We start from the raw sequence: 27,991 nt of genomic DNA, 5'->3' as shown, positions 1-27,991 counted from the left end.
CCGTTTCTGGTGTTTGTTCCCCTTCCATCCCAGCCCTTACCTCAAATGGCTACACAGTTGACACCGCGCGTGACAAAGCCGAATGCCTCAACTCTGTGTTTGCCTCAAAATCTTGTGTCCCAAACGCATCTCTCTCTGTTCCCACCTTTCCTGGTCAAACCCAACTGCTCCTGGACTCTGTGTCCTTCTCTCCTGACAAGGTGGAGAAGTTTTTGTTAAACCTCGACTCTGATTCTGCAACTGGACCAGACGGCATCAGCCCACGGGTCCTAAAATCCTGCTCTTCCGCTCTATCTCACCCTCTCTCTGTTCTTTTCACCCTCTCTTTTGCTCAAGGTCATCTGCCAGCATCTTGGAAATCAGCAAACATCACCGCTTTACACAAAAAAGGTGCAAAAACAGATCCTTGCAACGACAGACCAATCAGCCTGCTTCCAATTATCAGCAAAGTCATGGAATCCATCATTGCTTCGGATATCAAATCCTTCGTCTTCTCCAATGGCTTGATCTCTGATCATTAATTTGGATTCAGACCAGGTCATTCTACTCTGGACATGTTGCTTCTGCTGTCTCAACAATGGATGGAGGTCCTCAATAACAAACAGGAAATCAGAGCTGTCTCACTTGACATATCACGTGCCTTCGATACGGTCTGGCACCCAGCTCTGCTCACCAAACTCTCCTCCTATGGTATCCATGGAAATCTCCACTCATGGCTTGCGGACTTCCTCTCTGGTCATAGGCAACGTGTGGCCCTGAATGGATTTCTCTCATCTCCCCTTCCTGTTCTGGCTGGAGTTCCCCAAGGTCGTGTTCTGGGCCCTGTGCTATTTCTGGTCTTCATCAATGATCTCTCCGACTCTCTGGAAAATCCTCTCTATCTCTTTGCTGATGACTCCACTATCTGCCGCTCCATTCCTCATCCCTCAGATCGGCAGTCTGCAGCCTCCTCACTCTCTGCAGAGCTGGACAAAATCACAGACTGGTCAAACAAGTGGAACATGTCTTTCAATCCTGACAAATCTCACACTCTTACAATGTCTCTCCGAAAGGACCGACTGGAAAACCCTCCCATCTACTTTCTCAACAATCCTCTCCAAGAATTTCTGTCGCTCAAGCTTTTGGGTCTCACTATCTGCCATGATCTTTCTTGGGGAAAACCACATTTCCAAGCTGGCCTCCAAAGCCAGTCGCCGACTGAGCATCCTCCGTCGTGTGAAGTCTTTCCTTGGCACACCTGAGCTCCTCACCACGTACAAGGCTTTGATCCGCAGCTCAATGGAATACTGTTCCCCCCTCTGGGCTGGTGCTCCTGCCTCACACCTAGCTCAGCTTCACGCTGTTGAAACCAAAGATTTCAGAATCATTGGAATCTCCTGCGATGAAGTTAACTCCGAGGGCCTTTCACTCACTCACCGCAGGCAGGTTGGTGGTCTTTCTGTCTTCTACCGACTCCTCTCCGGCCTTGCTCCCCCAGCTCCCTCTGTGCTCTGTCCCCCCAATATTCCTTCAGGTCGCACAAGATCTGCCTGCAACCCTCTTATGGTTATACTGCCAAAATCTAGGCTCTCTGCTCACCTTCACTCTTTCATTCCCCTTTTCTCCGGCCTCTGGAACAAACTCCCCCACTCCCTTCAATCCCACTCCTCCCTCCATGTCTTTAAAACAGCTGTTCACCACCATCTCTTATCTTCCCCCATCCAAAACATTGATCTTTTCTACCCCCGCTAATTCACCCCAGATACACTTTTTTTTTGAAATTCCAACTTCTTTCCTGGAAGTCCTTGCAGTGTTCATATGTTTTATACATATCCCACCTCCCCCCAAGCCCTCCCCCTCCCACATTTCTCCCGATGTCCCTGCTCTCAAATGTTGTGTTTGTGTCCTTCCCTTCTCTCCCCATCTTGTCTACCACTCCCCTTATTTTTTGTGTTTTATGTGTCGGTTTGACTTTTTGTGTGATTAATGTTAGCTCTTTCACGAGCATCGATCTTGTATACAAAAAAAAAAAAAAAAAATTAGATGGTGTACATGCAGAAAAAGTTGCACATTTTATGCGGTTTCTTCACAATTGATCAAAAATCTTCATTCAAAATGTACTTACTGTACACCTGAGATGATTTCCTTTGGCTACGCAAGAAAATCTTTCCTTCCAGATATCCAAGGCTCTTTCAATCACTCTCCTCGTACTCCTTTTTGCATGATTGTAGCGTCTCTCCGCTGGTGTCCTAGGGATGCGCACCGGGGTCAGCATGAACGTGCGGCACGTGTACGCCGGATCTCCCAGCAAAATGCCTCGGTATTCTCCTCTCTGGAATTTCTCAAATAGCTGCGACTCTTCAAAGATTCTAGAGTCGTGCGCTGACCCATACCATCTGGCAACGACATTAGTGAACAGAAGTCGATGGTCACAAACAAGTTGGGAATTTAGACTGTAGTATCCGTCTCTGTTCATGTACCTGAGCGCATTTCGACCGCCAGGATTTACAATTGCCACGTGAGATCCGTCTACAGCTCCGATAACCCCAGGGAATCGCGATATCTCATGGAATCCTTGTGTTACGGTTCTCCTTTCTTCTGGAGTATCCGGGAAATGTATAAAGTGCGTTTTCTTGGCACAAATGGCGGCAGTGACGCGATGAATGACTTTGCAACATGTCGCCTGTGAAACTCCGCCCATGTCTCCAACGTCCAATTGAAATGATGCACTTGCATAGAACCGCAACGCGACGGACAATTGTTGGAGGGGATTCAGCGCATTGCTCCGCATCGTGGGCTGATCCAGGTCATCTTTCACTAGATCCAGCAGCCAACGAAATGATTCCTTCGAGAGTCTGTAACGCCAGACAAATTTGATGTCGTCATACTTCTCCAGAGGATTGCATCTATCCTCGAAGATTCTCAATGCACGTCGACGAACTGTCCTACTCCTGTGCTCTTCTGCCTCCTCTTGAGCTAATTCAAGCACCCCTAACGCATCCATATTCACAATTCCCATGTAAACTAACAATGATAAGCCATGCAATGCTTGCTCCAAGGCCTTAAACACACTGCCCTCGCCGACGTGTAAAAGGTTCTTTTATTTAAACGCTTGTGATTAGGTTTTGCTCCACATTAGATAATCCCACGATTGAAGATTGTACAGTGTACACGCATCTAGCTCAAAGGCATTGCGTCAATTTGGCCACGTGTGTTTGAAATAACGCAAAAATTGACATCCATTTACAATAGTCAAAAAAATAGCAATGTAATCGAAACAATGCCGATTATTGGGATATATCTATTTTTTAAGTCTGGTGTTTCGAACAAATAAATGATCCTGATACGGATTATACCGTCAGGGATTTCAACACAGCTTAAAGTCTTGAAACTGATTTTGCTTGCTAAACTTTCTGTGAAATTTGATGCAGTTATTGTAATGTTGTACAAAAAAAATCAAGTATACAGGAAAATGCTTCGTAGTTTTACTATTCTGAGTCTGGTTGAATAGTTCCGTGTCTTCTCCGTCTGGGGTCTTCCGTTGTCTCTTATACACGTTCTCTTACAACTACAAGGAAGTTCCATATAGGACGAGGCCATGAGGCCCATCAAAACTTGCGGTATGATTACCAACATATGGTTGTTTGTCCATGCTCGTCTTTGCAGAACGACTCGGCAGGCTTCGAACCGCCAACCTACCTCCCAGGCTCTCAGTCTCAGGCGCTAACCATATGAAGTATGAACACCGCTGACTTCTTCGTTCTTCCTGCCGTGTCCTTCTGACGTTCTCTTCTGTCATATCCTTCCTTCTTTGGCGAACAGACGAACTTAATCTCATTCTCAGTACTGTATCGCCTTTGGAAATGTTCATTTTTCCGAAAATAATCTGCGAAACTAAATTTAATTTGAGCATTACAATTACCACTTCCGCCGATGGGAATGAATAAGTGATTGAATAAATGAATGAACGAAGAAAAGGCACCTTCATCCGCACGCGAAAAGAAAAAGCAGAATCTCCGTTTTTGGTTCGAAGCAAGGTTTTTCTTTTTTATATATTATATTCCTGGTTTGCTTTTGATTATAATCACGTGTTTTACTCGTTCGTTGGGAACAATGCAAGGGCTAGACTTGGGGTTTACCCTTTCGGTGAACCCCACGGTTGTTAGTCCACAAATCCGAGTGTAAACCACTGTATTTCGCACCCCAATTATTTATAAACAGAGTATGGATGACATAAATTAACTGTTGCCTCGTCATTGATCCTATTAGTATTAGCCGTTTAGGCCTCAGACCACAAAGCCTGATTAGGCCTCAATAAGGCCACAACGCCTGAATCGGCCCAAGGTTTCCAAGGGTTACAGTATTTCCATATTCTGTATTTCCATACTATTTTTTTGGTATTTGTATTGTATTGTATTTTTTTTGTATATATTTTTTGTATTTGTTTGTTTTTTTGTATTTGTAGGCTATTTATTATTATTATTAATTTTTTTTTTTTTTTAATAGGCCTATCTATTTTTTTTTTTTTTTTTTTTTACCTCCGCCAGCAAAGGTAGATGGAGGTTATGTTTTCACCCCTCTGTCTGTAAAGTTTTGGACAAATTCGGACGAAATTTGGCAGGGGTTGTGTATGTGACGAGGACGAAATTATTCAATTTTGGTGAAGATCCGGATTCGGATCCGCCAACTAGAATTTTTTAAGTGTTTCTTCACCATTGGGAGATAGGGCCAAAAACGATACATAGCAGGATATCTCAAAAAGTTGTGGACTGATTTGGACGAAACTTGGTGGACAGGTTGGGTGTCTGACAAGGACAAATCTATTCGATTTTGGTGAAGATCTGAATATTGATCCGGATATCAGAATTATTTAATTTTTTAAAAGTGTTTTAAGTAATTTAAGTTAATTTAAGTTAATTTAAGTTTAAGTAATTTAAGTAATAAGTAATTTAAGTAATAAAATTTAAGTAATTTTAAGTGAGGGAGATATGGCCAAAAACGATACATAGCAGGATATCCCAAAAAGTTGTGGACTGATTTGGACGAAACTTGGTGGACAGGTTAGGTGTCTGACAAGGACAAATAGATTCGATTTTGGTGAAGATCTGAATATGGATTCGGATATCAGAATTATTTAATTTTTTAAGTGATTCTTCACCATTGGGAGATAGGACCAAAAACTATACATTGCAGGATATCTGAAAAAGTTATGGATGGATTTGGAGGAAACTTGGTGGACAGGTTGTTTGTGTGACGAGGAAGAATCGATTCAATGTTGGTGAAGATCCAGATCGGGTGATTTTGTGATTTCTTCACCATTGAGTGATATGGCCAACCAGGCGGAGTGTCGTTCTAGTTTTGTGTTGTATTTTTTATATTTCATACATTTTCATACATACATATTATTGCCATACTTTGTACAAGGATAAGTAAAAAATAAATAATAATTTACATATTGTGTGGCACACAGCATCCATGGGGGAATTTCCAAAAAGCTAAAGCTTGTGGTGAAATGCTTTAAACGACAAACTACTGACTATGTCTATGAGCAACAGCAAACACAATAATCGACAAAATAATGAAATACTGTACATGAATTGTTTGAACATCATCAGGGGGATATTTTATACTTTAGACCGACATATTTGGATATGAGAATGTTCCAATAGGAAAATTAGAATCTGGTCACAAGGGGGTTGGATTTTCACTGCTCTGTCAATGGTGTTCCAAAGACGAAACTCTTAAAATCGCATGTGTTCATGGAATGTGACATGCGAATGTTGGGAAAGAACAAATTGTTTCAGGATCCAGTGTGATAATTGTGTGTGTCGTTTCAGGATGTTGTGTGATAAGTGTATATATCCTATTGGGGTGAAGAAGAAGTAGTGTAGGGATGATGATTATCGATATACTTGCACATGGATATCCCTGTGTGTGTAATTTGTAAAATCATTAAGAATCAGTTTTAAGTGCAGCGAAAAGAGGTGCACAGTGTAGTCTCGAGGAAGAGAGAAGCTACTTGTACAAACCCCCAAGGCTCGTTTTTGAGCAACAATGAGTGAAGAAGCTTGTTGTTTCTGGTGTGTAATATCTATCTATAATTCCAGTAATCTCTGTCTGTACGTTTGTACGTTTGTACGTTTGTCTGTCTGTGACCGCTGTTTCTCGACAACCACGGGTCCGATATACTTTTAACTTGCCAGGTATATTGCTGGGGACCCGAGGATGTGCCTTTTCAAGGTTTCATATTAATCGGACAATTACTTACCGAGCTATGTACAAAAAACGATTCAACCAATCAGAGAGCAGCGAACGATCGCGTGTGCCGGCGTTGCGAATGGACCAAACCATTCCATGTAAATAGAGGGGGTGGTTCTGTGGTCGTTGCGAATGGACGAAACCATTTCATGTAAATAGAGGGGGGGGATTGTCACTGTACTCGCAAGCCGTTCGCCGTTCGCTTTGGCGTTGCGAATGGACCAAACCATTTCATGTAAATAGAGGGGGGGGATATAATTTTAGATAGATATATAGTACGGGCATATATATAGTACGGGCATGCCCTAGTTACTCTAAACGAGATAAGGTAAAAGTAAAGTATTGTGAAGAGAAAGTAACGTGATTGAGGGTAGAAATTAACATAATCTAGATAAAAACACCTGTATTACAACAGTTTCATGATAAAGGAGATGTAATCTGACCAGCTGAGTTTATCATCAATGATGACACCTACAATTTTAGCGGAGTGCACCTTAGTGATGGGGATACTTCCAATTTCAACGAGAAGGGCAATCGGTAGGGAACAAACCTCCGCCAGACTGAACAGTTTACGTTTTCTATCCCACTGATCGGCCGGATCTACATCGGACCTGAACCAAAATGTAATCGCTTGTACTCGTCACCTACCAAACTCATCCAACAAGTTTTGTTTTTTTTGTTTTTTTTGTGTTTTATTTTTGTATACAAGATCGAGGCTCGTTTTAGAACTAATATTAATGCCAAAAAACAAACGGACACATGAGACAAAATAAAGGGTACGGGAGAGACAATATGGGGGGAGAGAGGGGGAAGCACACAAGTACAACATTTGAGAGCAGGGACATCGGGAGATCTGTGGGAGGTAGAGGGCTTGGGGGGGAGGAGGCGCGGGAAGGGGATTGAGGGGTGGGCGAGGTAAAAAAAAAAAAACACATGGACACTGCTAGGACTTCCAGGAAAGAAGTCGGTATTTCAGAAAAGTGGATCTGGGGTGAATTAACGGGGGTAGAAAAGATCAAGGTTTTGGATGGGGGAAGATAAGAGATGGTGGTGAACAGCTGTTTTAAAGACCTGGAAGGAGGAGTGGGATTGAAGAGAGTGAGGGAGTTTGTTCCAGAGGTGGGATAAAAGAGGAATGAAAGAGTGAAGGTGAGCAGAGAGTCTTGATTTTGGCAGTTTCACCAGAAGAGGGTTGCAGGCAGATCTTGTGTGACCTGTAGGAATATTTGGGGGACAGAGCACAGACAGCGCTGGGGGGGGGGGGGGGGGGGCTAGGCCAGAGAGGAGTCTGTAGAAGACAGAAAGACCACCAACCTGCCTGCGGTGAGTGAGTGAAAGGCCCTCCGAGTTAGCTTCATCGCGGGAGATTCCAATGATTCTGAAAGCTTTGGTTTCAACCGCGTGAAGCCGAGCTAGGTGTGAGGCAGGAGCACCAGCCCAGAGGGGAGAGCAGTATTCCATTGAGCTGCAGATGAAAGCCTTGTATGTGGTGAGGAGCTCAGGTGTGCCAAGGAAGGACTTCGGCCAGCTTGGAAAATGTGTTTTTCCCAGGAAAGATCATTGCAGATTGTGAGATCATATTTGTGATCATATTTGCACATTGTGATCATGGAAGTTTTTTCATAATCTGTCTAAATTTTTTTGATATATCCTGCTATACATCGTTTTTAGCCCTATCTCTCAATGGTGAAGAATCACTGTTAAAAATTCTCGTATCTGGATCCGGATCTTCACCAAAATTTAATTGATTCGTCGTCGTCACACACCCAGCATGTCCAACAAATCTGGTCCGAATCTATCTACAATTTTTTGAGATATCATGCTCACAGACAGATGGGGTGAAAACTTAGCCGAAATCCACCTTCAATGGTGGAGGTAAAGGTTTGGTAACCGAGACACTAGGGAGGCTAGGAACCAGATTTTTAAAATTGCAAAACAGGTGAGGTGTGAAAATCAAGATGTTGGTGAGCAATGTGTTAGATACCAGAAAGGAGAAGTTGTTTTTGAAGATGTTGGCATCAGAAATACTTGGACAGAACACTTCAAGAAGCTTTTCAATGAAGGATTTGACTGGGATAAGGATGTCTTGGTAAGTGCTGAACTCCTACCTAGTCCATTTCCTCCTAAGATAGATTTTGAGAGGGTCAAATAAGCTTTTGGAAAAACGAAGATGGGAAAGACTGTAGGTTCCTCAGGTATTGCAGCACAGGTGGTGAAAGTCTCTGGGGACCTAGAGTTAAACTCTTTACTGATTTGTTCAATCAAATTATCAGTGAGCATGGTATTCCAAATGACTGGAATAAGAGTATAATTGACACTGTCTATAAAGGGAAGGGTGACATTTTGGAATGTGGTAATTACAGACGTACAAATATTTTGGATCGAGTTATGAAAGTTATTGAGAGAATTATTTAAAAAGTTAAAAATCTCCCTCGGTTTTGGTGATCTGGAGAAAGATTTTCGTCATGTTGTGATATGGGCTCTTCGAAGAGTTGGAGTTGATGAATGGACAGCGAAGGTAGTCACGGCAATGTATGAAAACAAGATCGAGATCCATTGCTTGAGTTTGGAGTGTCTAGAAGAAGTTCAGAGAACTACTTCCCCTTCTTTTGGGTAGAAGTATATCCTTAAAAAGAAAGAACACAACACAAATCCCCTTCATAATACTTCCAAGAACCATAAGTTTTGCAGGACTTTGGACGTGTTCTCTAAGGTGGTGTTTGTAATAGGAGCTGTCAAGCACAGCTCATGGGAAGTGGATGTGGCATGTGAGGTGGTGCAGGATCTGAGTGAAGAAGAGGCCACCAATATGGCTCTCCAGTTTGTATAGTTGTTGAGACGAACCGACTTGCCCATGCTTGCATGGATAGGTCCAAGAAGATATGTATTTGTTTGATCCGATGGCCGTAAAAATGATCCAAAGCAGGATTCTTGTTCCGTGACATTTACTCAATTAAACAGCACGGCTTTGTTTTTCTCTTTTCTCCCAGGACCATGATTCGGACAAAAGCAACTGAGGCACAGTCGCCGAGTGTGTTGCAAGTCCTGGTTGCGGGTGGGTTCGGCTTGTGGATCTTGTTCTGGCTTGTGCGACGTTTACGTACACGCAGTTATTGTCGCGACAAGGTGGTGGTCGTCACCGGTGCAAGCTCTGGTCTCGGCGAAGGTGAACCATCGAGCCTTGAAAAACTCGAATATGAGTTATTTCCTGTTTTCCCCTCCCCACCCCCAATCTGTTTTCACTCCTCTCCTTGCGTGTTTTTTTCGAATTGATGCCTTAGACAACGATTGGACAATTTTCTATTTACTCCTCGTAATTTTCGAGATAACGTTTTTTTTTCACACGGGAAAAAATAGAAATTTGTGCCATTGCGCAATGGAAGTGGAGGTACGACGTACAGTGATACAGTATTTTTATGCCAAGCCCCTTCATCGTGAGTGGTAAACGATGCTCAAGTTCTCTAACTGTGACTCCCACCATGAAGGCCCAGAAAACTATTTGTTTGGACTTTAAAACGGATGTGGTGAAGTGATTTATACATAAGGAGTTTCATGGGCATTGTCAGTGTGCTCAGCCTTCCTCCCTCGACTGTGAGGATAGTTGCTAGTAATGTCTCCAAATAAAGACTCGTCCACTAAAGTGGAGTACCTCATTGTCTCAGTAACTGCTCCACCTACACACGCACCTCCCAGGCCTGGACACTCACTGGGTGCCGTAGATTTTGGTGATTACCGCACACACTTGGTTAGAACCGTCCCTAATTTATTTGTTTCAACATATATTTATGATCTTTATTGTACACCGCTCCTTTCCTGTGCCATCTCCAGGCGCTGCATGACGTCATTGCCGGGCACCGAAGGGGGCTCGGCAGTGACGCACGCTGAAAGGGAGTACTCAGTTTTCACTCTGGTTGTTTTCTTGCTTTCTTGTTGTACACCGCACCATTCCTATGCCATCTCCAGGCGCTGCATGACGTCATTGCCGGGCACCCAAGGGGCTCGGCAGTGACGCATGCTGAAAGGGAGTACTCAGTTTTCACTCTGGTTGTTTTCTTGATTTCTTGTTGTACACCGCACCATTCCTATGCCATCTCCAGGTGCTGCATGACGTCATTGCCGGGCACCCAAGGGGCTCGGCAGTGACGCATGCTGAAAGGGAGTACTCAGTTTTCACTCTGGTTGTTTTCTTGCTTTCTTGTTGTACACCGCACCATTCCTATGCCATCTCCAGGCGCTGCATGACGTCATTGCCGGGCACCGAAGGGGGCTCGGCAGTGACGCATGCTGAAAGGGAGTACTCAGTTTTCAATCTGGTTGTTTTCTTGCTTTCTTGTTTTCTTTCTTGTTTGTTTGTTTGTCCAGGCGATATCTCAGCCATCCTTTGAGCTAGGAAGCTGAAATTTCGGCACAATAGTGAGCAAGTACTTTGTCAAAAACAGTATTTTTTGTTTTTTGATTAATCAATTAATTGATGAGTTATTTAATTATTAGCGATTAATTAAGTACTTATACATTTTCTTTCTCTTCTGCCCATTATCTCAGGCACCTTTTGAGCTCGGAAGCTGATATTTGGACATGCCAATGACCACGTGATTTGGCTGCAAAGGCTATTTTTGATTTATTGGTTAATCGATTAATTATTTGATTAATGATTAAAAAAAAAAATTTTTTTAGTTCGATTCTGATGAAATGGTGGTGGTTTATGTGTTGTATTAGCGAATTTATTAATTATTTCATTTTTTAATGATTATTATTTATTTATTTTCATTACTAATTATTTATTTATTTTCTTTCTCATCTGAGCAATATCACAGACACCTTTTGAGCTAGGAAGCTAATATTTGGACATGACAGTGACCAAGTGATGTGGCTACAAAGGATATTTTTGATTTATTGATTAATCACTTAAATGATTCATTATTTATCGATTAATTACTTAATTTTTTTAATTAATGCCTTATTTAATTAAATTTCTAAAGGATCCATCTTTGGATGAAGCACTCATAGTTTAACATTAAGGTATGCTATTAGCCAATTGATTAAGAAAATATTTTACGATCATTATTTATTGATTTTAATTATGCAATTAATCAATCATTTATTGTACACCTTCTCTCCCTCCCAATACAGTCTCGATGAGTTGCACGGCGGTATAGCCAGGCACAATGCCGCGCTGGAGGATATTTATTGTACCCCGTCGCACCGCGAAGCGAAAGGGGGACAATGGTTTTCCCCTCCGTCCGTGTGTCCGTGCATGCGTGTGTACGTGAGTGCGTGTGTACGTGCATGCATGCGTGCGTGCGTAAGCGAAGGACCACATTCGAATTTGGTGTGTGGGTGCAACCCACGTCAAAATCCAAGATGGCCGCCGCCATGTATGTCTGACACCATGTATGTCTGAACCTTGTGAGTGGAATATCTTGAAAAATAAGCGAAGTACCAACTTCTAATCTGGTGTGTGGGTGTATCTAGGCAGAAGGAAGAACGCTCTTGAAAATTGGGTCGCCACGTCAAAATCCAAGATGGCCGCCACCATATACATGTCTGAACCTTGTGAGTGAAATATCTTGAAAAATAAACGAACTACTAATTTCTAATCGGGTGTGTGGGTGCATCTACGCATAAGGAAGAACGCTATTGAAAATTGGGTCGCCACGTCAAAATCCAAGATGGCCGCCACCATATATATGTCTGAACCTTGTGAGCGAAATATTTTGAAAAATATACGAACTACTATCTTCTAATCTGGTGTGTGGGTGTATCTACGCATAAGGGAGAACGCTATTGAAAATTGGGTCGCTAGGTCAAAATCCAAGATGGCCGCCTTGCGTCTTCCACTTTGTCAACTCACATCACTTCAACGACGGGGACCTAGGCGTAACGCTTGTTTATGTGGCATGGAGAGATTATTTTATGTCGTACTTTGTATCTGTACTTGTTGATTTATTTAGTTATTATGTCTTATTTATTTACAGAAACTGTATTTACACATTTACTGTCTTAACTTAGGTTAAAGTTAGGTTAGAACTGGCCATTTTCTCCCAGGAATGCATCTTCAATTTATAACATTATACCTATGGGAAAATCGTTTTCTATTCAGGTTTTTATGCCTATGTTGACAAAGTCCCTGGAAGCTTTATGTTTTCAGGTTATCCGTCCCACTGTCCATGCGCCCATAAATCCGTCTGTGATAGGCTTTCTTTATCGTGATAACTTAAGAACGGCTTTATGGGCGCGAAGAACGAAGGGATTGAAGTCTAACTTGGTGCAAGTTCGTATGAAAGATTAACTGATTAGATTATGGGGTTGAGAGGTCAAACGTCAGAGGTTACGTCAGGTAAAAATGTTCCCGAGTTAACTTGTGAATCAGTCATGGGATTTTCACCAAACTTGGTATAAGTATACTGCATATTATGATGAAAAGATGAGCTGATTAGATTTTGACATCAAAGGTCAATGGTCAGAGGTCATGTCCGGTAGAAATGTGATACTTCGGAACAGCTGAAGGGATGTAAATCGAACTTGGCACGAGTATGTACTATGTATAATGATTTAATAATGTGGGCGTATCTGGCATATCGGTCAACGTCATGACATTGAAGAGTGCCGTTCTAGTTTTGTTTTACATTCAGTATTTTAGGAACACATATTGTGTGTAAATCAAGGAGTGCCTGCGCTGGCTTCTGGTTTCCTCTTCAAACAATTTTTTTTACAGCGTAGCCCATAGGGCAAAGCCCGCCTCGAACAGTGTTTGTCCGTTTATGTATGTATGTATGTATGTATGTCCCCTCAAACGTATACCAATCAGAGCTGAGGATCTCGTCACATGACCGGGTGATGTGATTACCTCTGATGTCATTATGGCAGTACGGCGGCTTACTCTCCACACTCCGGCATTTTGATTGCAATTTCGTTCAGGCCAAACATATCGCCGAACCTGTCGTATATCACAATCGCCATGCTCTACCTTTACGTTTTCCATTCAGTGTAAAACACAAACAAACCGATTGTTAAAATGACCATGAAATATCGAAAGCATCAGCGTTAGGACCCTTGCAACAAAACGGTACGTATAGGCCTTAGGCTTTATGCCTACCCTTCGGACCGCTTCGGATAAATTAAGCCCATGTTTCTTAATTCAGTGGTGTATCGTTTCAGTTGTATCGTTTTCATAATAGTAATAATAATATAGTAAATATGACCATAACACTTTAATCCCAATGTCGTGAATACAAAGTTGATGGATTGAAAAGGTGTATGGTTCATGATTCCATGGCAAGCGGTGTACGGACTAACAACCGCGGAAGTAAGGAATTTGCCTCGGTTTTTTGATAGCATGTTATTAACCCAACCCTTGTGGGTTATATAGATTACAGTAGATCTTCCCTCAGTTCTGTAAGTAAAACGTACCTCACATATGTCGGTATTCCTCCAAATTTCTTTGTTTAATGTTATAAGCAGCATTAGCGACTATTTTAAAAGCTAATTATATGTGTTTGTGGTTTATAATATTTTACAAGCCCAGCTACGCCGCTGTTAGGCCTTCAGTCTTGTTAATTAAGGACATTATGTAATTGTCTAACAAGGCATTAATGTAATTATGTCGATATGATAATTTGGAGATTTAGACACATTTTCACTCTGCATATCGAGAATTGATTAAAACATCACATCATCCGCTGAGAATGTGCCCATGGTTAACTCAATAGGAGATGGCAATTTTCACGACTGATGGAGGCCATCATAGATGAGCTGATGTCGGTAGGAGTTGTGTCGTGGCTGTCCACCATGGGGAAGTGCAACATTTCGACCGTGAGATGGCTTTCATTGAGCACAGTGCATGTCACGCATGCATTTCAAATTTTCATTTATACTTCAAGGCTGGTGTAGCCATAACGGATAAGATTGCTGGCTTAAGATCTTAGGGTCTTGAGATTGAGCCCCTGTTGTGCCGTTAAATAACACCAGTTGGGTTGACTCAGTCAGCCATCCTTCTGAGGCCAGAAAAATGATTAGCAGCTTGCTGGAAACAGGAAGCACTGCATCAGAAGCACTGCAACAGCAATGATGCAACCAGCAGCCCAGGCTGCATACAATATTATAATGATTTATACTTCTGAAAGGGTAGGGCTTCATGGCCCTGCTGTAGATCGTATGATTTGATGCATCGTTACATGTACGATGGAGGAGTGGTTGTCGGGGAAGAAGAGGGAACTTGAAGTGGAATAAGTTGGGTATTTTCTCAGTAGTTCTGCGGACAATTCGCCAAGTGGCATTTGTTCTGTTTCTTTACGGGTGCATGTAGCTGTAATTTTGTAGACTCTTGCCGAAAACCACACAAGGATTGCTGTATCGTCAATGGAAGCAAAGCAATGGTTTGACCAAGCCGCTGCGCTTTGTGATGCATTTCTGCCATTTGTGTGTGTGTGTGACATTGGCAGAATGTGCACGTGTGTTCCACGCTGCTGGTGCACGTCTTGTGATATGTGGGAGGAACCGTCAGAAGCTTGAGGAGCTCCGGGATAGCTTGGCAAACCCAGCTGAGGACAACGACAAAGTGAGCATCATATGGTGATTTCATCATTCTCATACAGAATAAGCACTTCTTGACATTCACCCTGACCCTCATTATTATTACCCCATCCCTTTCTCCTGTATTTTTGTGTTGTATACACTCTACAAGGCGTCATCAATGTTGTTCTTGTTGTTGCTGCCGCTGCTGTTGTCATTCCTGAAGGTGTAGAGATACCTCATGACCAGTCATTAATCATCATCATCTACGATGCCCTATGCATGGCGTTGGTGCTGATGAAGCAGTTACTTGGCTACAATCCTGGTTGGGTCACTGCTCCGACTCAGGAAGTTAGGGCAGGAATTTGTTCTTGGTACCAGTGATAACTCACCTATTCTTCATGAAGGATACCATGGGATATTTAACATCCATCAACTAATGCCAGCAGATGAGACACCCGTTTACGTCCATCCGAGGGATGCCACCTACATTGATGAATCGCCCTGCCTGTGAAACACCAGGATGACAGTTCATGGCTGGGAGTGAAACCCAGGCTACACAGCTTAGACGTGAGGGTACATACCATCCTCCCAGCACTAGTCATGAATCATAACTGAAAATAAATATCGGACAGGTCGTTACTCCTTCACGCAATAAGGACTTTCAAGAAGAACATTTTAGAATCACACGACACACACTAACTGATCTTCTTCGAATTCCTGAGTCATTACGATGAGTCGATGCATCATTGGAGGAATCTGCTATAACTTATAAAAAAGCACATTTTTTTTACCATTGCCACAAAACCAATCCCGCTCACCCACCCCCACTCTCCCTCCACACCTTTGCGAACGTTCTCTTTCCTGTCAGGACATATCCGCCTTCCAATAAACTGCAAATGTAAACCTGGATTCCAAATAAATAAAGTGATGTAATAAACGAAACGGGCATACCAGGTATTTTATTCCATTTGATTCCTCGTTCTATCCTTTCACACTTCCTGGGTGGTTCCTGTTATGTACTACGTTACCTCAATGTAATGAAAGTATCCGGCCTATTGGACCATATCTAGTTTGCATGCTTTCTCATTGGTCCATCAAGAGACGGAGGTGATGCCGTTGCTTTCTCTTGGATGATTGAGCAAGTAAATATCACAAGGTCATAATTGGTACTAAATATCTAAAACGGGTTGTGAGATATTGAACTTTGTGAGCTTTCCGCAGGCTCGTGTGCCATGCGTCGTGACATTTGACCTGGGGGAGTCGGAGGCTGTGGAAGAGGCGGCGCGCACTGTGCTGAAATGCTACAGTCGTGTGGACGTGCTACTGAATTGTGCTGGACTGAGCGCACGTGGGGATGTTCAAGATACAACGCTCGCCGTTCATCGACGTCTCATGGATGTCAATTATTTTGGGACAATGGCTTTAACTAAAGGTATTCGCAACATTTTTTTTACTGTACAGGGATCAAGGACTTTAAAAATGAGTTGTAACCTCTGCCACCAAAGGTGGGCGAAGGCTATGTTTTCACCCCTGTCTGTTTATTTGTCTGTGAGCAGGATATGTCAAAACGTTGTGGACAGATTTGGACGAAACTTGGTGGACAGGTTGGGTGTGTGACAAGAATTGATTCAGTTTTGGTTAAAATCCAGATCCGGATATCGATACTATAATTTTTTACATGATTCCTCACCATTGAGAAATACAGCACAAAAGGTTGTGGCCGAGTTATGACCAAACTAGGTGGATGAGTTGGTTAGGTGACAAGAACACACCAATTAGATTTTGGTTCAGCACCGAACCCAGATCCGGCCTATCAAGGGGAAACAAAGTGTAAACTGTTCAGCTTGGCAGACATATGTGCTCTACCCAGGGCCTAGATAAAAAATAGTTTGGATAGCAGACTAGATAAACAAAAATTGACAAACATAAAGGGGACAGATTGGAAGTGTAGGGAAGAGTAAACAAGTACAAAAAGTTTTAATTAAAACAAAAGCCGCGTCGATGTTACACAATGCCTAGATGCAGCTGTGCCTATAACGTCGATGTTATAGACACAGGACATTCCTATTGATTCGATTACTTGATGTTATTTTTGTGCAAAGTGAAAATATATCTCGGCAATTTCCCGTGTGTGGCGACGAATTTTTAATATATCTCGGCATTTTCCTGTCTGTTATTTCAGGCGGTGTATGACTGACCATGCCGCGATTTAAAAAAAATATATCTCGGCAATTTCCCGTGTGTGGCGACACGTGAACGAAGCTATGCTCCTCTCTCCACATTATTGTGACGACGTATAAATTAAATATTTCATCGTGACGATTGTCATCAAATGGGCGAATTTTTAATATATCTCGGCATTTTCCCGTCTGTTATTTCAGGCGGTGTATGACTGACCATAAAAAAAAAATAACCACCTTTAGAGGCCATTTTTCCCAGCAAAGCGGGGGTTGGCCTTTTTCGGGCACCGTGGTTGTTGTTTTTTGGTCCCCTTTTTGAAGCAATGTTTTACGGCCGGATGCCCTTCCTGCCGCCAACCCTGTTTGTTGCCTTTTACGACAAGCAGGGAATTACCAGTGAACTGGTACTCAATTGCACTCAATTGTACTCAATTGCAGTATGACTGACCATGCCGCGATTTAAACAAAATATATATATATCTCGGCATTTTCCCGTCTGTTATTTCGGGTGGTGTATGACTGACCATGCCGCGATTTAAAAAATATATATCTCAATGGACTTGAAGTTACAGGCCTTTGAGAATTCATTTCGTTCTATAAAGGGCAACTTTCATCGGATTTTCTTCCCGTTTTTTTTCAACCGAGTCTAAAACTATGTTAGCGACTGTGAAAAATGAAATTATATATCGAATTTGATTTGAAATAAAACTGTGTGAGAGAGGAAGACACCACGGGCCTACAAAACAGGCCTCAAAGCTATGCGAGTTAATAAAATGGTGGATATTTGTTTATATGAAGCCTCTCCCAGAATGGGTGGAGCTATGGTTCCCAGAATGGGTGGAGCTTTGAGGTTTTGTCTTCTCTGCAAGAACAAGAAGAAGAAGAACAAGAAGAACAACAACAACAGCAGAGGGCACTCTATGACCAGCGTCTGCGACGCGGCTAAAAACGATTTTCCAAAGAAAAGAATAGAGGGAGATGAAAAAGTGAAAATAGGCCGAACTTGCCATACAGGGTTGAAGAGGGGAGGAGGGTTGGGTTGAGGCTGGAGGATATTGAAATTGAGGGCAAAGCAAAGGTGTAAAAGGGTTGATAAGCCACTGAGATACCTTTTGATTGGCGAACAAACAAACTCTGCACCTCTACTTCATGATTCGTGGGTGTTTTGCCTTGGAGACCACTCTATAAATAGGGACAGTGCAAGATGGATAGTGTGGCTCACACGCACCGGAGCTTGGGCGTCTGTCAAGAATTGGCCACAGGATGAGATGGAAGGGTCAGTCAGGTAATCCTTCTGGAGACATAGGATGCTGACTTTTGTGTAACCTCCCAGGACTGAAGGTCTCTTCCTCGTTTTAAACCAGTGTTCTTCTTTTTCTTCTTCCAGATTTGATTTGGAGTTGCATTGCTGGTCTGTCGCAGCGTTTTGAAACTGTACCGCAAGTAGCGTTGCCATAAAAGTGATGGAATGTAGTTTACAGGTTGTTTATGTATACCAGGAAAGGATGAGCTTTGAGGGAAACCAGCTGCCAAAGAGAGGGGAGAAGGAGAGTTCTCCATCAGGACAACATACTAGTTGCTAGCATGGAGGAGGCCACCAAGACATGCTTTGGAATACATACTAGATCTTTTAAATTGAAGTCATTAATTTCTAACTATCCTTCAGCATCACAACAAACTGCAACTGTCACAGTCAAGAAGCAAACATCGTAGAGCATTTAATAGCGGCCTTGGTGACCTTTGGCCACAGCAACGTGACTCGGCTTTAATTCCACAAGCAATGACATTTAGCGGTACTTTATTCTGTTTTGTTGCCGAAGGAGAGCTGATCTTAGATGTACCAAAGAAGGTGCTTTGGATGGCTCATGTCATGGCAGTCAAACAAATATGAAAGGTTTTCTACCTCGGTTTTCATCCACGTAAGGGATTTCAGTCGAATCCCAGGCTCATGGGGGCAGTATGATCCCATTTCTCCGCTAAAGCTAAGGTCTGACTGTCTCAATTTGAGAAGCTGTTGATAAACATCCTTAATTGACCTTGTGGCGACATTCCTTCCCCATGAGCTCCAAAACTGCCAGATCTTGCTCCCAGGGGCAGTCTGTGTAAACTGGGGAAATGTTTTGAGTTCCTTGTCCTTTAAAGAAAGTATATAAAGACGAATGTACGTTGAAAGTCCCTGAGTTTGTCTTGGGGCTGGCTGTGTGATGTTATTTTCCTGAAATGGCGTTACTGGCCGATGCGCCGATCGTCTACCATGCATGTTACCCTTATACCTCAATAGACCTCTTGTACACTTGGTCCGAGTTGAGCAGGTGCTTCTTCCAGAACTGGAAGGGATTAGGGAATCCACGACGCTAGTTGTAAGTAGACATGTTTTGATAGACATCTTTATCAGCTGATAGGCTTCTGTCACCTCCCTTGTGAACTTTGTTCAGAACATCGTGTCCTGTAAATGGTGGCTTCGTGTTGAGAAGACTGGATTGAAATCTCAGAGGGTGTGAGATCAAGTCCTGAAGGCACACTAAGATCTTGGAACTCAAGACAACACCATCAGATTATCAATCGCTCATCTCACTTGTGGTCTTCAGGAAGAATGTCACCTGCCTGTCTTGGTGTTGTCGACACATAATACCAGTCGACAGTTTATGTTTGACTCGTAAAGGCATCGATCAGGCAACTGGGGATGGAAACTAAAATCCTACCAACGAGAAACTTTTTTCTTGTATAAAACTCAAGGCTCATGGCAGAGCCAGAGTGGAGAACGGATCAGGGCGCAACAGAACAAAATAAACAGTAGAAAGAGTGGGTGGGCACACAAGCAGCAGGGTTGCGGGCAAATATAGAGGGGGGACTTGGACAAATGAGGGATGTGGGGAGGAATAAGGGGTAAGGGAGGGTGCATGGGATACTGTATTTGGGGGGGAAAAGAAGCGGAAGGACAAACGCGGTGTAAAAACGGACAGAATTTGCACACCGGCTAACGAGGGGTAGGCCTAGCCACAACACACATTTTACAGCAGGAATTTTAAGGCCATTTTCCCTGCTAGAGCGGGGGTTAGTCTTGCGGTCCCCATGACAATCTTCTCCATTTTGCCCTATTTTCTGCATCTCCCCTTGTATGCCCCCTTGCCCGCATTTCTTCTTCGACCATCTTTAGCCAAGTCTTTCTCGGTCTTCCCCGTCCTCCACTTCCTTCTACATTCATTTCCATCGCTCTTCTCAACCAGTCACTTTCATCCTTCCTCAACACATGACCAAACCATCTCAACCTGTTCCTCTTCACAGCATCCATCACAGGCTCTATTCCCATCATTTTTCACAATTCATCATTTGTCTTCCTCTCTCTCAACGATACTCTACACATCCACCGAACCATTCGCATTTCCACCCTTTCCAGCCTTCGTTGCTGCTCTACGTTCATTGCCCATGTCTCGCTCCCATAAATTATAACACTTCTCACACATGCAGCATACACCTTTCCCTTCAGCTTCAACGACACTCCCCTCCTTGTCAGCACACCACAACCCTCCTCTATCTGCCCACATCCCTCAACTAAAAAAGAAAAAAAGGTGTTTATATGTAGTATTCGCAAGGAAGTTTATGCTATGTTGAAGTTGGTCTGAAACCATGGTGGGACTTTCAAACATTGGCCCGAAAATCCTCCTGGAGTAGCAGAGGTGGAACACATCCTAAAGTTCAATGGTCAACTTTAATCACGACATCAGTGCAGGAGAACTTTTTGCAACAGTTGTAGCGTTAATCCGCACTCCCAAACAGGCCGTCACACAATTTGCCGTCAATCTTGACATCCACATGCTATCCCTGTATTTTCGTGATGATCCTTAAGAGAAGGCAGTGCCTGGAATTCCTCTTCAAACCTCGAGCACACTGCCCTTTCTAGAATTATCCTTCGAACACAGTTAACTAGCTCCATGCGTGGGTCGTCGTTACTTTCTGATTGACAAAAACGTGCATTATCCTTCAACCGAGGTCGGTACAGAGGAGTCGTTTGTTGTGAAGTATTCACCACGAATTACTGACTTGCATCAATACAAGCCTTGTAGTCCGTCAGGTACGACCCCAAAATTGAGCCACCGGTACCACTCGGGGTGGCCAAGGTTCATGGGTACCATATGAATGCTCGGCTATTCAAGAACACATTTCTGCCTGGTAGCAGTCTGTAAGTAGCAGCTTTCACCCTGAAATATGATGTTGAAAAGGCCCCCTATTGGTTCGATTTTTAGCAATATGTATATGTTGTACAGACATACTAGGCTTCAGAAGATCACATGTAAGCTCTTGCAAACAGTTTATTTTGCATTTACAGCCACCTTACATTACACTTTAATCTCCATCATCATCAAAATGAAAATAACTTGATTTTCATCAAAATAAATGAATTAATTTCATCAAAATAAATGAACATAATCATGGAAATCATTAGCATCATCAATTGCAGAAGAATAATTAATAAAGATCTTCAAGTTCATCAACATCATCAGCATCATCCTGCACAACCATGTCCTCTCCCTCCTCAGACGCCTGGTTGTCACATGTCTTTAGTTTGCAGGATTCGGAGCACCTGAGGTTATTCATCAAGCAGGTGCACCCAGGCCGTCGGCATGACCTGGAACAGTCACAAGAAAGGAGTTATATTACAGCTTCTGGAGCTGGTGAACTGTCTAACCAGCCAAATTTGTAGAGAGACGATGCTTTGTAGAGACGATCTTAACGCAGATGCGATTTTTTTATGTCCATGTAATGTGACTTTGCCTGGGATCCATATTTCAGATACAGTGTTGCACTGATGTCTCCGTGAAGGCCAGTAGGAGCAGAAACACATCGGTGTCATCAGCTACGAGTACAATAGACTGGAAGCCTTGACCTGCTGCACGTGTCGCATGTAAAATGAGTCGCGTATCTGCCTCTTCTTGTGAAGAGCAGAGCTCTGGGACCAGAACACTTCCTTCGTGTGTGATTTTGAAGCAGTTCTCCCCAGAGGTTATATCGAGAACCTTTCCTCTTAGTTCTGTGTATTTTGGCTGCTTCCACTCTTGTACAAGAAATTCAATGAGACTGGTTTTGTTTGGAGTTGCTGAGAGAAATTTCTTCCACTGGACTACTGTCTGCTTTGTTGTGATGTTCTTCAACTGTATCGATCTAGTTTTTGATTGTCTGCCTTCTCTTTCCACTTCTTTGATGGAATTCTCTCTGTACGTATCAAAGACAATATCAACACGAGAAGACTGAGCAGCTTTGTTGACAGCCTTTCAGAATATGAGAGAAGCGATGTCACCAAACGTCTTGTACTCACTTTTTGTCTTGTGCACAAGTGCCATTCCATCAATGAGACACGTCGACTTTGGTTGTATGAATTCCACGGGTGAGATGTTCTTCCTGAGTTCCTTGGCGAGAGCTGATTTGTTGGTTTTCCTTGGTATGCCATCTGCAGTGGCTAGGGACCTTGGAAGTGTACCCAAGGGATGCTTCAGAACCTCTCACATGTCAAACTGTCTTGTCCGTGCCATCACTAGCTCTTAGGAGGGAATTCCAGGATTCCAGATCCCTTGGTGAAGTGAGACCAGTATGTGGATCCTCACCAGTCGTGTGAATAATGCAAATGGTTTCCGTGCTGTCCATTTTTGAATTGACCTAAAATAAATAAAATGGCATTAGAAATAATCACAGCAATTTCTGAAGTGTCAAGAAACAATAAGGAAGTCAGTAATCCTGCAAGGAAAATATGAGAATACTCGTATATACTGGTGAGAAATGCATATTTTATTACCTCCGCCACCAAAGGTGGATGGAGGTTATGTTTCCACCCCTGTCTGTCCGTCTGTTTGTTTGTTTGTGAACAAAATATCTCATAAAGTTGTGGACGGATTCGGACGAAATTTAGCAGAGATGTAGCGAATGTGACAAGGACGAAATCATTAGATTTTGATAAAGATCCGGATTCAGATCCGGCTACTAGATTTTTTTCAAGTGATTCTTCACCATTGGGGGATCGGGCCAAAAACGATACATAGCAGGATATCTCAAAAAGTTGTGGACGGATTTGGACGAAACTTGGTGGACCGGTTGGGTGTCTGACAAGGACAAAGAGATTCGATTTTTGTGAAGATCTGAATATGGATTCGGATATGAGAATTATTGAAGTGATTCTTCACCATTGAGTGATATGGCCAACCAGACGGAGGAATGCTCTCTACTGAGTGCCGTTCGCGTTTGTAGTATTTTAGAAATATAAAAATAGCATTTGGAGGTACCAGTAGGGTGAAAGCTTTCATTTGGTACCTTATTTATATGTGTATTATATTCAGTCATCACATATAGGACCAGAATCTTTGGATTCGGACGAATTCGGACAAACATACGTTTGTACTCGACATTGAACTGATAGAGGTTTATTTGAACAACAAATTTTGAAATGAAAGCTACTCATTTGAAACTGCTACCCGGCATAAATGGTATCCTGACACACAGACCCATCAAATTATACCAAAGAACCTTGTCCACCCAGTTGGTACCGATGGACCCCTCCACCTGACGGAATATTGCCTGTATGTACCTGCACAGAACATTAACATTAATTAACTTTCATTGTAGCATGCTTCAGTAGCATGATGAAGTCTAACCCGAGCTTCCTCCTCCCTGGTAGAGACACAGACCTTAGCTCCACATGTGTGCTTCCAGCTTGAAAAATTCCAAAAATGCTACTTGAGACATCCATGTTATGAAGTGAATGACATAATTATAGCTATTGCTCCTCTATCTGTCAACTTGATGACTTGGAGCACCACGTGACCTGTAAATATTTCAAGCTCCTTAATAGTGTGCTCGTTGGTTACAATAGAATGGATTATATATATACACACAAGTTTTCTTTTCATCTCTTTCTCTCTCTCTTTCCTTTTGGCAGCTCTCCTTCCATCAATGGTGAACCGTGGCAGTGGGCATGTGGTGGTCATCAGCAGCGTCCAAGGCAGAATAGCTATTCCGTTTCGCTCAGCTTGTGAGTTTTTGTATTAAAATACAAGGAAAGACGGATTTAAAAGGGAAGGGAGATTCAATAGGCAATTCGGCCTGTCTAGCCTGTGTCATGTTACCTCCACAACATCGAATGCATACATTTCAACCCTAAAACGGAACACCAGAACCCATTATCGTAATTGATAGTCTGACAGCATTAGGGTCTTTTTGTTTTGTGTAATGTGGAGAAACGTTGGAAAGGGGGAGTATGAGGTGAAAGTACACCTGCCACAGACCAGCAAGCAGACCAACACGCAGCCCAGCACATAGACCAACACATAGACGAACACAGCCCAACACACAGACCAGCACAAAGACCAACACACAGACCAGCACGCAGACCAACACGCAGACCAGCACACAGACCAGCACGCAGACCAACACGCAGACCAGCACACAGACCAGCACACACACACCAACACGCAGACCAACACACAGACCAGCACGCAGACCAGCACACACACCAGCACGCAGACCAGCAAGCAGACCAGCAAGCAGACCAACACGCAGCCCAGCACATAGACGTACACAGCCCAACACACAGACCAAAACACAGACCAGCACGCAGACCAACACGCAGACCAGCACGCAGACCTTCACACAGACCTTCACATAGACCAGCACGCAGACCTTCACACAGACCAACACACAGACCAAAACACAGACCAACACACAGACCAACACACAGACCAGCACACAGTCCAACACGCAGACCAGCACATAGACCAACACACAGACCAACACACAGACCAGCACGCAGACCAACACGCAGACCAACACGCAGACCAGCACGCAGACCAACACACAGACCAGCACGCAGACCTTCACACAGACCAGCACGCAGACCAACACGCAGACCAGCACGCAGACCTTCACACAGACCTTCACATAGACCAGCACGCAGACCTTCACACAGACCAACACACAGACCAAAACACAGACCAACACACAGACCAACACACAGACCAGCACACAGTCCAACACGCAGACCAGCACATAGACCAACACACAGACCAACACACAGACCAGCACGCAGACCAACACGCAGACCAACACGCAGACCAGCACGCAGACCAACACGCAGACCAGCACGCAGACCAGCACGCAGACCAGCACGCAGACCAACACGCAGACCAGCACGCAGACCAGCGCGCAGACCAGCACGCAGACCAGCACGCAGACCAGCACGCAGTCCAACACACAGACCAACACGCAGACCAGCACACAGACCAGCACACAGACCAGCACGCAGACCAGTACGCAGACCAACACGCAGACCAACACGCAGACCAACACACAGACCAACACGCAGACCAGCACGCAGACCAACACGCAGACCAACACGCAGACCAACACGCAGACCAGCACACAGACCAACACGCACACCAACACGCAGACCAGCACACAGACCAGCACGCAGACCAGCACGCAGACCAACACGCAGACCAGCACGCAGACCAGCGCGCAGACCAGCACGCAGACCAGCACGCAGACCAGCACGCAGACCAGCACGCAGACCAGCGCGCAGACCAGCGCGCAGACCAGCACGCAGACCAGCACGCAGACCAGCACGCAGACCAAAACGCAGACCAAAACGCAGACCAACACGCAGACCAACACGCAGACCAATGTTTACACCTCTTCTCTTTACCTGGCATTTTTTGTGGCCCAATTACCCGCAGCATTTTTTTCTCCATTCTTTCTATTTGCTTTATTTCCTGGCTTTATGCCATCTACAAATGTAGATTAACTCACCCCTACTTCATCACACAGATGATTTCTATTAATTACCACCCGGTGCTGCCCGCCTGGGCGAGCTTTTCCAGGCGGTGGTTTTGGGACGTGTTGGACATTGAAAAGTTGTGGAGTTATTGGCCTGGTGGTGGTTACCTTTTACCTGCAGACCGGCCCACTGCCTCACTGCACATCCCAATATACACCTTTTAGCGGCCTTTGGTGGTCTCAAAACTTGCGTCAAGGCCGTCAAACCTCACGCAGATTCTGAACTACCTTCACCCAAATTTGGGGCCTCCAGGTGCTACAATTCAGCCATGAAGGAATAACATACAAACACACAAACACTTGAAAATATTTACAAGATAAACAGTAATGGACCCGTATCCCTGTCAGTATACTACATCTACTACCCTCCATCCTGACATATGCCCATTTACGACTACCTGAGTAAGTATACCCATGATTTAATTAATTAATTCCTTGCAACCATTCGTTTTCCTCACCATATTTGTCCCTTTTAAGATGTATTCGACGCAGCATATGGTGTTTATTTGCTACATACGAGGATCGCTTTGATTTACCGTTATTCTGATTTCTCAAGGATGCTTGTTGTCTCGTATTTTATTCGCCATCAGGGTTGTCCAGCCTGGGTTTGACTCTCGACCCCGCTATAAACTCCCATCCCGGTGTTTAGCAGGCAGGATGGTTCGTCAATGTGTTGTGCCGTCCCTCGGATGGATGTTAAACGTGTCCCTTCTGCCGGCACTACTTGGTGGATGTCAAAGATCCCACGGTGTCCTTCGTGAAGAGTAGGCGAGCTATCGCCGGCATCCTGAACAGATCACATATTCCTGTCCTAACCTACAGGGGCACAGCATCAGTGGCACAGCTGTGCTGCCAGCAATGATGAAACCCAGCAGCCATAAGCTGCACACAAAATGAATGCATGAAATCACGATCGAATCCAGTTTCGTGCTGGGAAAGCGTTCATTGGATCGAGTCTTGAACGCAGTGAGTTTCGGATATCATAGGTGCACACTCTGATCCTAACAGACCAGGTGTTTAACCTGGAGAAGTCGGAATGAAATGATTGAAGATGAGTGACAGGTCTGGGCTTTTAAGTGGCGTGCGTGTTGTGGATGTGCGCCCTGGTTCAGATTCTGCGTCTAAGCACGCCCTGCAGGCATTCTGTGACTGTCTTCGAGCAGAAGTGGCCGAGCACGGGATCGATGTGACCGTGATCAGCCCTGGGTACATCCGCACCAACCTGTCGATAAACGCCGTCTCGGCTGACGGATCTCCTTACGGACGTAAGCACGTTTTGTGGCATTTTGACTTCAGATGTGATGCCACAGCTTATACTTTAGAATATTTTTTATTCCGCAAACAAAAATCTAGGCCTGTGGAACAGTGGGCAAAATATTCACTCGCTGCTCTGTGGCTTATAAGCCATCCCGCCAATCGGTTTTGGTTGCACATCTTTCATTTGTGGAGGAGGCTGTGGGGTGTAGATATTCTCACCATATTCAAGGGAGAACATGGCTTCCGCGGAAATAAAAGGCGAGCCTGGTGTTTTGGAAGGGTCTTGGATAATATGTTGCTTTGGCAAGTTGTTGTTTTTGTCCTATTCAGAGCTGCCACCGTTTTTTATCCGTCATTGGCAGGACTCGACGCAACCACCGCAGAAGGCCAGGAGCCAGAAGCCGTGGCCAAGGAGGTGTATCAAGCGGTGGTGAACCGAAAGAAGGACGTCGTGCTGGCGGGCCCTGTTCCCAAAGCAGCCATCTGCCTGCGTGCCCTCGCGCCGTCGATCTACTTCTTCGTGATGGCGCGCCGCGCGAGGCGTGAGCGCCAACGACGGGCGGTCGAGCAGTGAGCCGGCGGCACCTGCCTCCACAATTGCCGAGTTGATGATGCCGAGTTGCCTCTGGGGACTAGAAAATTTAGAGCACGATTGAATCGAGCCGCAGCTTCCAAAGTTTCCTCGGGTAACAGCAGGCGAAGTTTTTGGTGGTGGAATAATGTTGGCGATGGCGTTTGCCGTGTTTCTCCTGAAATGCCTCGATTTGTGTGATTTGGGATTCTTCACTGAAACCTTATCAGGGCTCTTGACTCATACCACACACAGGGTCATCAGAGTGAACATGTATGAATCGCATGGTGCTCATGATATATTTTTGAACGATTTGTGAACATTGTTGAAATGTCATTTCAGCTGTGCTGAATTTGAACAATGATATGCAAGGCATGCTTTGTACAGAGATTAATAAAATATGCAAATAATTGTT

The 27,991-nt window shown here is 44.0% G+C and overlaps 2 protein-coding genes across 6 annotated transcripts in view; one reads left to right on the top strand and one right to left on the bottom strand.

Annotated features, from left to right (window-relative positions):
* The window catches only part of LOC137434358 (putative nuclease HARBI1), a 12,073-nt gene extending 8,177 nt beyond the window's left edge, over positions 1–3,896 (bottom strand). The window contains exons 1-2 of one of the 3 annotated variants that reach the window (XR_010985853.2): positions 3,679–3,888; positions 2,105–2,375 (exon numbers count right to left, since the gene is read on the bottom strand). Coding sequence is in view for 2 of the 3 variants with exons in the window: in XM_068127267.2 (XP_067983368.2) it covers positions 2,105–2,998 (894 nt within the window). In the remaining variant the exon portion in view is untranslated. The other 2 variants (XM_078785429.1, XM_068127267.2) reach the window with 2 other exon arrangements.
* DHRS7B (dehydrogenase/reductase 7B) lies at positions 3,470–27,991 on the top strand. Of its 3 annotated transcripts, none has more exons than XM_068127271.2 (7): positions 3,470–3,599; positions 9,228–9,403; positions 14,679–14,794; positions 15,973–16,183; positions 23,857–23,949; positions 26,861–27,013; positions 27,368–27,991. In XM_068127271.2, exons 2-7 carry the CDS (start codon positions 9,232–9,234, stop codon positions 27,577–27,579), a joined length of 957 nt encoding a protein of 318 aa, XP_067983372.1. In that variant the 5' UTR covers positions 3,470–3,599; positions 9,228–9,231; the 3' UTR covers positions 27,580–27,991. The 3 variants fall into 3 exon arrangements, with proteins under 3 accessions (XP_067983372.1, XP_067983370.1, XP_067983369.1); XM_068127269.2 differs by lacking the exon at positions 3,470–3,599 and adding an exon at positions 3,907–4,004; XM_068127268.2 differs by lacking the exon at positions 3,470–3,599 and adding an exon at positions 3,921–4,016.

This window comes from Myxine glutinosa, chromosome 10 (genome assembly GCF_964187855.1).
Source record: "Myxine glutinosa chromosome 10, kmMyxGlut1.1, whole genome shotgun sequence".
NCBI classification, from domain to species: domain Eukaryota; kingdom Metazoa; phylum Chordata; class Myxini; order Myxiniformes; family Myxinidae; genus Myxine; species Myxine glutinosa.
The sequence above is the reverse complement of the archived record's forward strand: the minus strand, read 5'-3'. Positions and strand labels throughout refer to the sequence as shown.